The following is a 14,108-nucleotide window of genomic DNA, read 5'->3' as shown; positions in this document are numbered from 1 at the left end:
GCTGTTTGTCAGTACTTATGGCCCAGTCACACTCTGACAATTAATCCGGCATTTGCAGACAGAGTGAAAAGTTGCTTTCCGTGGACCAGCGGTGAGGTCCACCAGACTCTGCCGGAGCTACATCAATGTAGTTACTTTTTTGGCATTTATCTGAAGGTGATTCTAATTTACACTTCAGATTCCAAGATCAAAAGAATCAGGATCAAAAGTCAAAGCTCAAAGGCAAACTCTGCCTCTTGATTCACTTCCATAGAGCAAAGTTTAATCAGGTCTTCATTCATGTCTTTGTTCAGTGCCTACAAGTCCTTGAAAGTTCATCAAAATATGTTGACCTCCAGCCAACCAACCAGCTAATCAGTCAAACAAACCGGCACATGGACACACACAGACAATGACAACATTACCTCTTTGACTGAATTAAAAAAAAATGTCTCTGCTCAACATGCTGTAAATCATTTGAAACTACAACTATAATTATTGCACAACCCACAACCTTGACCTCTGTGACCTTGACATAGGGTCTACATTTTGAACATATCATACAAGATTTTATGTTGGGGTATATACCTGTGTGACACACACACATTTGTGTGTCACACAGGTGTCATTACTGGAACAGAAAAAAATTACTGTCATTACTGTAAAATAAAACATTTGCTACAAGAATGTTTTAAATTTAAAATTTTAGTCTTTTTAATAGGCTCCCTTTCTTCTTTTGTGGACAACAGGATGTCAACAACTGTTCTATCTATTTCATTTCACCATCAGTGTTACTAACTCAAAATTAAACTGTTCTAACATTCAGCAGCATGGATCAATCCAAACCACAGGAACAGGTCATGAATCTCTTTTACTGAGGATGAATATGTACAGTATGATGTAAATAAATTCACTTTTTTTTTTTTGCAAAATATTCACAGATATCTTTTTTATCTGACATGCTTGAGTGTGCTTGCAGATAAGATGCTCTCAGTATTAAACAGGCTGCTTTGTTGAAGTGGAATCCATCTGAAGATGCTTTTGATCTGAAAATATGAGGAAAAAAATATTGCTAGTTGTTTTTGTTGATGTCCAGTTTTGGTGAAAGTGTGTTTCTGTAGTATCTCTGTAAGTTGAAATACCTATGAAGGCTCAGTTAATGGCTTCACTGCAAGTTACCAGATAGCCTGATTTTAAATGATCATAAAAAGAGTGAGTTATTTGAAATAAATGCGTTCTGTGTGTCTTTTTTCTTGGTTGCAGGCCAGTGGGGTCAGTGTATTGGGGAAGAGTGCGGCTCTGGTGGGGTTCAGAGTCGAACAATATGGTGTGTCCATATGGAGGGCTGGACCACCCACCATTCTCACTGTCAGCACACCGCCAAGCCTGAGAGCCACAGACACTGCTTTAAGGTCTGTGATTGGCACCAGAATCTCTTTGAGTGGGACTTGTCCAACTGGGGGAGTTGTGTTCTTATCCCTTTTTCTCCCAACGAGTTCAAGCTGAGGATGACACAGTGCATTACAGCGCAACATGGCCTCCAGAGGCGAAAGGTCCAGTGTGTACGAACTTCCAACCGCACAGTGGTCACCTCAAGGATATGTGAGTTCTTTTCTCAGAAACCACCTGTGGAACAGGCCTGCCTCATCCCCTGCCCCCAGGACTGCGTGGTTTCAGATTTCACCTCATGGTCAAGTTGCAGCAAAACCTGTGGTGTTGGGTTGCAGCATCGGACACGACATGTGCTGACCACGCCCATGTACGGAGGGGCGAACTGCCCCAACCTTACAGAGACCAGGACTTGTACTAACACTGTAGCCTGCCCTGGTGGGGAAGGTGACTACAAGTACAGCCTTAAGGTGGGAGCGTGGAGCAAGTGCCAGTTACCACACCACAAAGGGGTGATGATACATGGTAGGACCACAGTGGATTTCAGCTCCAAGGAGAACAGCACAGTGAAGCGTCAAACACAGGAAACTCACCATCACCATCACAGTCTTAACCAAACTCACAATCATCATCATCATCGACATCATCATGAATCTGATGGCTATTACCCCATGTCATGGGAGCTGGAGGTGGGATACCAAACACGACAGATCCGCTGCACACGGAGTGATGGCAAGAACGCCATGCTGAGGTAAGCCAGTTATAGTTATAGTTGCTACAGCTTCCACAGAGTGTGGCAGAATAACAGTAGTAGTAGTAGTACAAGTAGTAGTAGTAGTAGTGTCATACCACTAACACCACTGGTGCAGACGGCACAACAGAACTTGATAAGATGCGTTTTTCTTAGCAGATACAGTGACATGGAGATTACCTGGTTTATTTGCTGTGTATAGTTGACTGTTTTCAGTGAAATGAGATTTTGTGCTGCTGCTGCCTGATTATGTAGCCTGGAGCAAGCATATAAAATGAAAATAAGATTGGACCTGAAATAGAACCCTGAGGAACGCCACATTAAGATGCCACTATATGTGTTATAATAGCTCATTTCTTAAGGTGCAAGTTCCAAATGACAGATGGCTCTAATGTGCTGCTTTGTAAACCATAGGAAATAAGATTTTCTTGTACATTCACTGTATCACCATTGCTTGATTTGTTTTGTTTGGTTTGTATAGCTTTGTTTTCTATTATTTGAATGGGTTTGGCAAGATGAATGGGGGTGTGTTGTGCAGTACAAACAGCCCTTATCAAGAATGTCTTTCACATTTGCCCTGTTCTAATGATTGAGGGACATAATCAATGGTGATTCCCCTTTATGACACCATCCAGTCATTTTCATGATAATATGCTCCTACATCCCATGAAATAAAACTATTATTTGATGATTAAATTTCAAATTATGAGCAGATTACGTGAGAACTGGTGGTTCTCAAGCAGATTACCATGACAGTGGGACACATTTGTGTTAAATGTCAACTGCTGCCTGTCCCCGTTATTTGACTTAACCCTGGTATTTGGCTTGGATAAAAATGGATTTTTCTGCATAAGCTGTACACACACACACATGCGCGCGAGTGAGCTCACATGCACATACACCAATAAGTGCCATTTCATCTTGTGCTTTCTATTCACATTAAGCAAAATCATTGCACCTGTAAAATACTGTCAAAGTGTCAGAATGTCATCAACTTTGGGTAAAGTGACACTATTAGCCGAGTGTTCAAATCAATAGAGGACTGCTGTTAATAGTCGTCATGGCATCAGAGAGTCTGAAAATAGCATGTTCACAGAGTGAAGGCTTCTTACCGTTTGGTGCTGCTGTCACACTTATGAAGTGTGAATTCTACTTGAGTGACACTGCTCACTTAAATGAAATCCAAGCTGTGTTTGCTTTAGGGATTTCCATCTGAGAGATCATCCTGCGAAGCATTTTTAATTTGCAGGTATAGGATTGAATTTTTCATTAGGTCAGATCTGATTGAATGGTGTTTTATTTGTCCCATTCCATTTTGGCTGCGGGAGCTGAACACCGTCATGAGAATGGCCAGGTATCAGTGTGTTATTACCCACAGTGCAGCAGGGTTCCATGGCTCCTGACACGACATGCGAGTCGGAGGATAATCTATTGTACTGTGTCTGATTAACATGGTATCTTGTAAGAAGGGGGGTTGGAGCTTTTAAATGTAGATTTCCCACGAGTTCTGCTGCTTTCAGATTTTCTAATTACAGCCTAATTACAAAGTAGAATTCTAAAATGAGAGTTGCATTCACTTATAATAACCTGACTAATTAAATTGTCCAAATTAAACAATGAAAACTGTAATTATGTGACTAATGTGACATTCATTTTTCTGTGCACACATGAGCACTTTGTTCTGTGCTTATTTTGTGAATGAATACTTATGTTACGGTGCAGTTTAATCACTCAGAATAAAGTGTATTGTATTTCATACATCTCATAATGACAGCACTGTGAGAAAAGCAAAAGTAACTGAAAGAAATGGACAAATGATAGACATGTAATAAACAAGAGTGCTCCAGGACCACATGCCTCCACTAGCTGTCACAGATCTCTGCAAATACAGTAAAACCTGCCTAAATTGTCATTGTATAAACCGGAAATGACCATTCACCGGACAAAAGCAAAAGTCTCAATGCTTTTATATGGTTTTCTGTGTATAAATGCTATATATTGTATCACACATTTTCGCTCGCATCATAAAAAATGTCCCATCCAATTGCAATCCATTGCCATTAAAACCCCCTCGTATGTGCCCAGTAACAGAGGTATGACATTAGCACTGACACTCGGCAATTCGAGGATTTTTTTTTTAAACCATGCTCAAACCCAGTGCCTAAACGAGTCAGGTCTATATTCAATGTCGGCGATTATTGACAAAATGCTGCTTGTTGTCTGCACTGTGATATGGTGTAAAGTTTCACACAGATGTCCCTGGGTGTGGTGAATCAAAGACAGTCGCTTTACATCAGAGCTCTCTGCATCGCTACAAACCCTCTCCATAGCCTGATGCACACCTACGTTAATGACAGAGAATGCAAGGATTGTGTTTGGTCACTTTTCCAGTTGCTCACGCCAATTACATTTCAATCATGGATCACGTAGAGGAGTGTTTGGCAAAGAAGTCTGCAAATATGACCAACTCTCCAAAACAGATTCTGAAAAAGATGTTCAAATGATCCACAGTTCATGGAGGGAAATTGAATGTACCATTGGTTTGGAGGTTGGTGATTGTATAAAGAAATGGAGCTTGTTGTGGGACAAATTGATCCAGAAAAAAAGCCACTGTTCTTGTGATAAATGACATTAAAACACCCACCAATGTGACAGAAAACTTTAAACATCGATATCATTGCATAACAACAGAGTTAAAGTTGTAAACCCTCATCACACATTGCAAGAATGTGCAGGAAGCAGGCTGAAATATTGTCCTAATTGGACACAGTCGGGAGGGAAAGACATGTGTGATCAGCCGTGTCAGAAGGCATCCAGATTACCTCGTCCACACCTGCACGATGGCGTCCAAAGTGTATGTGGACAACAGGTAGATGACACAGACTGCCGTCAGATGGCCATAAAAGGCATTAAAGACTGCCCAAAACACCTGGATGGCAAACACGGGACCAGAGTGGGAGGGACTGCTGTGTTCCTCCCTTTGAACAGGACCTGCCGGTACTGGACACTGGAGTACAACCAGCGTATGGACCAGACTCACACCATATGTGTCAAAGCTGCGTCTGACGCATGGTGACTGCTTGGCCCACTGCCAGCAAATTTTCAGCAAAAGTGTCCAGTGGCGCATGTGCACACGTGCATTTCATGCAGCCATTATGATCATGCACACAACTGAGTGACAATTCGGGTCCCGCACATGTGCGTGAGCCACACATGCATGCAAGTGCGCAATGTGGGTGTGCAGGCGCACATGTACGGGGTGCGGGGCGCGCGTGCCACTGGACATCTTTGGTGAAAGTTTGCAGTAATGTCACACCATGCATCAGACGCAGAGTTTAATTTCTTTTTTCTTTTTTTGCGTACTTCAGGAGCACAATGCAAGTCTGTACATCGTGATGTCAGTTGGATTATCACAAGGGATTTAATTTTTGCATGGTTATTTGCAGCACACAGCTGCCTGGTGTGAGGCTTTTCACCACAGGCTGTGGTTTCGATCCTGTGCGTGCTGCGCTGTCCTGGTTCCATGCTGGAGGTGAGTTTCATGTTTAATAATCTTGTCATGGCCTGGGATACAGTTCCTCCTAACACCTCCAACAGAGTTTAGATGGTGAGCAGGTAATAATATGTATATTTCAGTGGTGAGATCCATTCAGCTCCATGCCTGACATGCTCTATGATGCATTTCTGCACACGAGACCATGGAAAAGCGCAGTGGCACATGGTGCTTTCGGTTTGATTGAGCACTGTTCACACCGACTGTATATGATGAATGTGTGCCACATACATGTTATTACTTATCAACATGTTATTACATATCAACATTTCCTTTCCCATCCCTGGCCGGGGTCCAGTGGAGGTGGACATCCATTGCACAACATGTCGGCAGGCTTTGCTGTGACCGCCCATCTCAGAGCTCAATTGACCACAATCAGATTGTTTCAGATGCTGTTTTGATGCCGTCAGAATATGTAGACTGTGATCACATGATGCAAATTCTTCATATAGACTGGCAGCAGATGTGTGTGGCATCTCGATGGCAACAAGAGTATTTTGAACATGTGCAACACACTCGGGACAGCTGAGCGAATAGGACCAAATATGTAAATGGTCACAAACTGCCATCCGTTGGTCTTCAGACTGCACCTGAAAGTTTCCCGGTTGTGGCTGGATGTGTCATTATAATGTAGTTTGGCCTCAATCGCCATATGTGTGATGGTGGTAGTAGTACCAAAAGAAGAAGCTTTATTGTCATTGTACAAAAAATACAACAAAATTGCCTTTAGCAGCATCCCTTTTTTTTTTTAAATCAGGCATAAATCAGGCTTTCAGATTTTAAGGTACCACTCTGCAGCGGACTTAGAAAAAAGAGTGACTCAACCAGTTGCAATTAATTTGAATGCACATAATCCCCAGCACTTATTTAAGGCAAGCCTTCATTTTTTTCAGATGAAATTTTGTCCTGGTGTCACTGGCCAAATGGTCCCCCCTAAAAATTGGTCGCCCTTGCCTTCATTGTGCATGTGTCATGTCGGAGCGTCAGCAGCAATTCACCAATTATCACCTTGTTTCTTAAAACTGCACTCCAGTCATCATCTATCTCAGTGACAGATATCTGAAAGTTTTGTACAACAGTCATTTCCAAACAAACAGCATTTAGTTTAATTTCAAATAATTCAGAATTATTTCATAATAAAAGACGGGAGCAATCAGAGTGCCACAGCAGGATGCCATTCTTGATACAAAATACATAAACATACCAAATGGCAAATGTCAGCTCTCCTCAGTTTGTGCGTGATAAAAAATTCATGCATGCATGCGGAGCTTTTTGTCTTTTCTGCATTCTGCTGTAAGCAGGTGCTTATAATCTGAGAAATAGAGACTGTGACAGAAGACATTAAAAGAGCTACACATTTCACTTATGGTACCGGGAGGATGAGACTTAAGTCATTCATGGTAACAGCAACATAACACTTAACTAAACTGACTAAAACAATTGAACTACAAAACACAATAAATCAATAGCACTAACAACACTGTTAAACTAACATGAACCACAATAACATTTAAAACCCCAAAAACCCATAACTCCTATGGTGCATGGCAGCACAATGTCCATTGTTTACTGTTTAGCTAAAATCGCTAATTTCTTCAAAAAAAAATTATCCAATCAACTTTCTGTTTTCTCAGCTTTTATCCTTGACCCAGAATCCACAAGCATACCAAACAGCAAATGTCAGCTCTCCCGAGTTTTGCTGTGATCAAAGCCATATGCACACACACAGAAAACAATTGGCTATTATAATATAGATAATGCACAGTCCAACAATGGCAATGTCGTTGGAGATTGGGTATGACATTAAACTGCATTCAGGTGGCATGGTGAGGTTATGTGTGGTTTCAGGACGCGGCAAACTTGAAACCTTTAAAAAAGCCATTACTACTCACTTTGTTACTGGTGAGTGTGGTTACTGCCACAACGCTGAGCCCTTGGGTTACTTTGTTTTGGAACCTTTAAGTCTTGAACGGCAGTTGTTTTGCAACAGGCAGATGAGAGCAGCTCCAGTTGGGCTGGTGTGTTTTAAGGCAGACCTCGACTAGAATTGAGTCATCTGGCAGTTCTCTCAAGCACCCCAACCAGAACCAGCACATCTCTATCCCCAATGGTGCTACTGGAGAAGGCGGGTGCCCAAAGTGCTTGGGTCTGAGTTTGTTTATGGTGATCCAGCATAAACAAAGTCACGTGAAGGCTATATGTGGCAGGGCAAATCAGCCTGAAGTTTTCACTGATGAATGTGCCAGTCAACATTATCTCTTGAGAAATTGAGAAACGTTTTGAAACCAACTTTATCTCTGAATTAAAAAAAAAAAAAAAAAAATTCCTGGATCCACCCCTGAATTGGATTAATTCAAAAAGTTAAGACCGTCTTTCTCAGCCCTCAGCCCACCCAATGATTCAAGAATAGTTTTTGTATAATCCTACTTAAAATCAGACAAATGGCTTCAAAACATGACATCCTTGGCAAAGGTAAATTTGACATCTACTCAGATGTCCAAGCAGCTGGCATTTAGTATAACTGATGTCATTTTAAATTAGAAAATCTGCTTTCTAATCTATTAGATTGAAACCAAAGCTGCTGTCTGTGACACACTTACAGTGCATCTGGAAATTATTCACAGCACTTCACTTTTCCCACATATTTTATACTACAACCTTATTCCAAAATGGAGTAAATTCATTTTCCCCCTCAAAAGTCTACTCTCAACACCCATTAATGGCAACATGAAAAAAAAGTGTTTTTGAAATTTTTGTAAATTTATCAATAATAATAATAATAATAATAATAATAATAATAAAACTAGGAAATCACATGTACACATGTATTCACACACTTTGCTCAAGACTTTGTTGATGCACCTTTGGCAGAAATTACAGCCTCAAGTCTTCTTGAATATGATGCCACATGCTTGGTGCGCCTATCTTTGGACAGTTTTGTCCATTCCTCTTTGCAGCTCCTCTCAAGGTCAATCAGGTTGGATGGGGAGCATCGGTGCACAGCCATTTTCAGATCTCTCCAGAGATGTTCAATCAGATTCAGGTCCGGGCTCTGGCTGGGCCACTCAAGGACATTCACAGAGTTGTCCTGAATCCACTCTTTTGATATCTTGTCTGTGTGTTTAGGGTCATTGTCCTGCTGAAAGATGAACCGTCGCCCCAGTCTAAGGTCAAGAGCGCTCTGGAGCAGGTTTTCATCCATGGATGTCTCTGTACATTGCTGTATTCATCTTTCCCTCAATCCTGACTAGTCTCCCAGTTCCTGTCTCTGACAAACATCTTCACAGCATGATGCTGCCACCACCATCCTTCACTGTAGGGATGGTGCCTGTTTTCCTCCAAACATGATGCTTGCCATTCATGCCAAAGAGTTCAATCTTTGTCTCATCAGACCAGAGAATTTTGTTTCTCATGGTTTGGAGAGTCTTTCAGGTGCCTTTTGGCAAACTCCATGTGGGCTGCCATGTGCCTTCTACTAAGGAGTGGCATCTGTCTGGCCACTCTACCATATAGGCCTGATTGGTGTATTGCTGCAGAGATGATTGTTCTTCTGGAAGGTTCTCCTCTCTCCACAGAGGAATGCTGGAGCTCTGACAGAGTGACTGTTGGGTTCTTGGTCACCTCCTTGTCTAAGGCCGTTCTCCCTCTATTGTTCAACTTAGATGGGTGGCCAGCTCTAAGAAGAGTTTTGGTAGATCCACACTTCTTCTATTTATGGATGACGAAGGCCAATATGCTCATTGGGACCTTCCAAGCAGCAGAAATGCTTCTGTTCCCTTCCCCAGATTTGTGCCTCAAGACATTCCTGTATCTGAGGTCTACAGACAATTCTTTTGACTTCATACTTGGTTTTTTCTCTGACATGCAATGTCAACTATGGGACCTTATATGTAGACAGGTGTGTGCCTTTCTAAATCATGTCCAATCAACTGAATTTACCCCAGGTGGACTACAGTTAAGCTGTAGAAACATCTCATGGATGATCAGTGGAAACAGGATGCACCTGATCTCAATTTTGAGCTTTAAGGCAAAAGCTGTAAATATTTATATCCATGTGATTTCTTAAAATTTTATCATTAGTATATTAGTATAAAAAACATTTTCACATTGTCATTATGGGGATTTGTGTGTAGAATTTGGATGAAAAAATGAATTTCATCCATTTTTGAATAAAGCTGTAACATAAAAGTGGAAAAAGTGAAGCATTGTGAATATTTTCTTGATGCACTGTACTTCTTCCCAGCTCTCAAATCCATATGTGAAAGGGTTATGGAGGTATTATGCACCTGCAATTTCTTAGATGTGTAAAACTTTTTTTTTTCTTCACTCTCTGTCTTTTGAATTTTCAGCCTTTGCACGAAGGACACCTCTCCCATGACCTTCCGGGCATGTGTGATGGCAGAAAACTGTGAGACGTCTGATTGGTCACAGTGGAGTCCATGTTCTAAGACCTGCCGCTCTGCTGACCTGTCTCCTGGTTACCGCCTCCGGTCACGGATGATGACACAGATCCCTGTTGATGGAGGAAAAGCATGTCCTGCCCTTGAGGAAAAAGAAGCTTGTAACATCATGGGAGATTTGCTTCCTAACTGCCCCAGGTAGAGTGCTTCATCGTGGCAGCTCTTGCCTTGTTTTTCTTAGAAACAATCACCCTGATGTCTTTTCCCTCACAAAATGTCTCACTATAAAACAAAATAGGTTTTAATATTGTTTCAACTGTTGGAATAATTGCAAGAAAAAAAAGCCCACAGGGTCCACATCGGCCTAGAGTATATCTGCTACATTTTCCCAGTTTTAGTGTGGCATTAAACAATAACCTTAGGGGCAGCGCTGACCCTATGACATGGCATAGATTACAAACATTGTTTTACACAAGCTCAGTGTTTTGGGGCATAAGAGAGATTCTGGCAAATATTATATACAGTAAACAAAAGATTCAATGGAGACTTATTTTCTTGCTGAATTCAGTTTTATTTGCTAAATCTACATGGAATGCCTCTGAGCAGAGGATTTACATGATTGGGGAAAACACATTACGGAAATTAAGCATTTGATAGATTACTACAGGCTGTTGTTCTGTGAAACTCCTCAAATATTGTTTTGTTCATTGCTGCATTTTTTCATGGCTCAAACCAAGCATTTGTTTAAGCTTTTAAAATGACGATAATCACGCCTCCCACCTCCCACGTCCTGACGTCGCTTTTGGCAAAGATTGCTTTTACGAGATTCTCTTTTTCCATGTGTGACGTTTCTTGAATAATTGGTTGGACTACTGTTTATAAACGGGTGCTTTATTCATTTTGAATGTATGTTCTATTTAACTGTGAATAAATCACAGCATGAATAGATCACAGTTCTATCACAAAAAATGTCTTTATAGTATCATATGAAATTTTCACTGCAAAAAAACAAACAGCATGTGGTTTTATAAAGCGCTGTCTTCTACGTTTTTCTTGCCTCTGCTGTGAATGCGTTTGTGTACTTAGGTACATCTGGAGGATGACTGACTGGGGCGATTGTCGCATCGCCCCCTTACTGAGCCAGCAGGACCGTCGACTGGCAAACATCAGCACACTGTGTGGAGGCGGGTTTCAAACTAGAGAGACCTACTGTGTTCAGGTCTCTGATGACTCAACGCCACACCACAGGAAGGATGGTAAGAAAAAAAATCTATTTACATAGTGAAACTGCGGTCCTCTGTAAGTACACTTTCTATCCTCAAGAGAAATAGGGCAATTTGACTCCAGAATTGCAAAGATATCTCCACTATTTTCAGCCTTAGGTCAACTCTGAAAGGGATATTTGCTGTCACAGCCCAGTCTCAAGCTGTCTGGATAAAGCAGACCTTTAAGGGGGAAATCATACTTGATTTTAACTACAGTTGAGGTCGGACATTTACATACACATGTATGTCATAGTAAGTTTGGGCTTTTAGGTATGTCCTTGAAGTGTTCTGTTGCCAGCATGGAATGATTCTACAGCAGACATCATATGAAGTTGGGGCATTGTGTAAAATGTAAATAAAACAGAACACAACTGTTTTCAAATACTGTTCAACCTATATTCAACTGAATACATCACAAAGACAAGATATTTAATTTTCAAACTGATAAACTTTGTTGTTTTTGTGCAAATATTTGCTTATTTTGAAATGGATGTCTGCAACACGTTTCAAAAGAGTTGGGACGGGGCAACAAAAGAATGGGAAAGTTGATGAATGCTCAAAGAACACCTAATTGGAAACAGGTGAGTGTCATGATTGGGTATAAAAGGAGCATCCCCAAAAGGTTCAGCCATTCACAAGGAAAGATGGGGTGAGGATCACCACTTTGTGAACAACTGCATGAAAAAATAGTTCAACAGTTTAAGAACAATGTTTGTCAACAATCAATTGCAAGGAATTTAGGGATTCCATCATCTACAGTCCATAATATAACAGAAGATTCAGAGAATCTGGAGAAATTTCTACACATAAGCGGCAAGGCCGAAAACCAACACTGAATGCCCGTGACCTTCGATCCCTCAGGCGGCACTGCATTAAAAAACAACTAAAGTATCTTACTGCATGGACTCAGGAACACTTCAGAAAATGACTGTTAGTTAACACAGTTCGTCACTACATCTACATGTGCAAGTTAAAACTCTACCATGCAAAGTGAAAGCCATATATCAACAACATCCAGAAACAGCGCTACCTTGTCTGGGCCTGAACCCATTTGAAATGGACAGACACAAAGTGGAGAGGTGTGCTGTGGTCTGATGAGTCCACATTTCAAATTGTTTTTGGAAATCTTGCACATCGTGTCCTCTGGATAAAAGAGGAAAAAGACTATCCAGATTGTTACCATTGCAAAGTTCAAAAGCCAGCATCTGTGATAGTATGGGGGTGTGTTAGTGCCCATGGCATGGGCAACTTACACATCTGTGATGGCACCATCAATGCTGGAAGGTACATCCAGGTTTTGGAGCAACACATGCTGGTATCCAAGCAATTCTGCACGTATTCTGCACGTGTTACAACAGCATGGCTTCATAGTGAAAGAGTGCAGATACTAGAATGGCCTGCCTGCAGTCCAGACTTGTCACCCTTTGAAAATGTATGGCGCATTATGAAGTGCAAAATATGACAACGGAGACCCCGGACTGTTGAACAACTGAAGTCGTACATCAAGCAAGAATGGGAAAGAATTCCACCTACAAAGCTTCAACAATTAGTGTCCTCAGTTTCCAAACGCTTATTGAGTGTTGTTAGAAGGGAAGGTGATGTAACACAGTGGTAAACATACAACTGTCCCAGCTTTTTTGAAATGTGTTGCAGGCAACCATTTCAAAATGAGCAAATATTTGCACAAAATCAATAAAGTTTATCAATTTGAACATTAAATATCTTGTCTTTGTGGTGTATTCATTTGAATATAGGTTGAATAGGATTTGCAAATCGTATTTTGTTTTCATTTACATTTTACACAACGTCCCATCTTCAGTGGAATTGGGGTTGTAGAAAATACATTGTATTTGAGAACTGGATCAACACGGAAATCCTAAATTTGGCTGAACATAGGTTGTCACTCTGTATATTAATACAATATTCAACTTAATATAAGAAATTTTAAAATCAACAAGTAATTAAATTAATACATAAATACACTTCAATAACCACATTCCAATGTTGTATTAATGTAATACACTGATGTACACAACATCAAGGAATTGATGGAGTCACATTGATACCATGTTGACAGAAGTCAAAATGTAAAATAAATTTTAAAATCAACAAGTAATTCAATGAATACATAAATACACTTCAATAACTACATTCCAATGTTGTATTAATGTAATACACTAATGTACACAACATCAAGGAATTGATGGAGTGACATTGATATCATTTTGATAGAAGTCAAAATGTAAAATAACCCATCCAAGAAAAAAAAAAGCCCTGCAATGATACAACATCACTGTTCCCACTGGGTATGATGCATCATTGCCATTACACAGTGGCAAATATGTCAGAATAGCTGGGAAGAGGTCAGTCAATCTGTAATTTTATTACAGCATGTTAATCTGGAAATTTTCCACGATCTGAGTACCCTGGTATGTCCACTGTTCTGGGAGTGTGTGGTTAAAAAGCAAATATATTTCCCCCTTAAGAAGGCAGTTATAAACAGTCTCCAAAATGTATTTCGTATTCAGTAACTCATTACATTTCAGTGTATGCTTCTCAAACTCTGAAGCTTGAAAATAAAACTTCCAGTATATAATTACTTATACCCCATTGTGGTAGGTTGGCTCGATCAGTAACAGAAGTATAGTTTCAGAACACAAAATGCATTCCTCAGTGAATATCTTCAAATTTATTTACAGAAAACACAAAGAAAGAAAGAACAGTTGGTAAGAATGCTATCAAAGAATATCTCATTGTTATATTCCACTAGC

General features: G+C 40.5%; 1 protein-coding gene across 1 annotated transcript in view; it reads left to right on the top strand.

The window, feature by feature from the left end:
- Positions 1–14,108, top strand: part of thsd7ba (thrombospondin, type I, domain containing 7Ba) — a 553,518-nt gene that overhangs the window by 170,161 nt on the left and 369,249 nt on the right. Inside the window, exons 3-5 of the mRNA XM_034186086.1 lie at positions 1,243–2,119; positions 10,022–10,270; positions 11,159–11,328. Of these exons, the coding sequence (XP_034041977.1) occupies positions 1,243–2,119; positions 10,022–10,270; positions 11,159–11,328 (1,296 nt within the window). The remainder of the gene's footprint in view (positions 1–1,242; positions 2,120–10,021; positions 10,271–11,158; positions 11,329–14,108) is intronic.

The sequence above is a fragment of the Thalassophryne amazonica genome, chromosome 14 (assembly GCF_902500255.1).
Source record: "Thalassophryne amazonica chromosome 14, fThaAma1.1, whole genome shotgun sequence".
Lineage (NCBI taxonomy): Eukaryota > Metazoa > Chordata > Actinopteri > Batrachoidiformes > Batrachoididae > Thalassophryne > Thalassophryne amazonica.
This window is presented reverse-complemented; position numbering and strand designations above follow the sequence as displayed.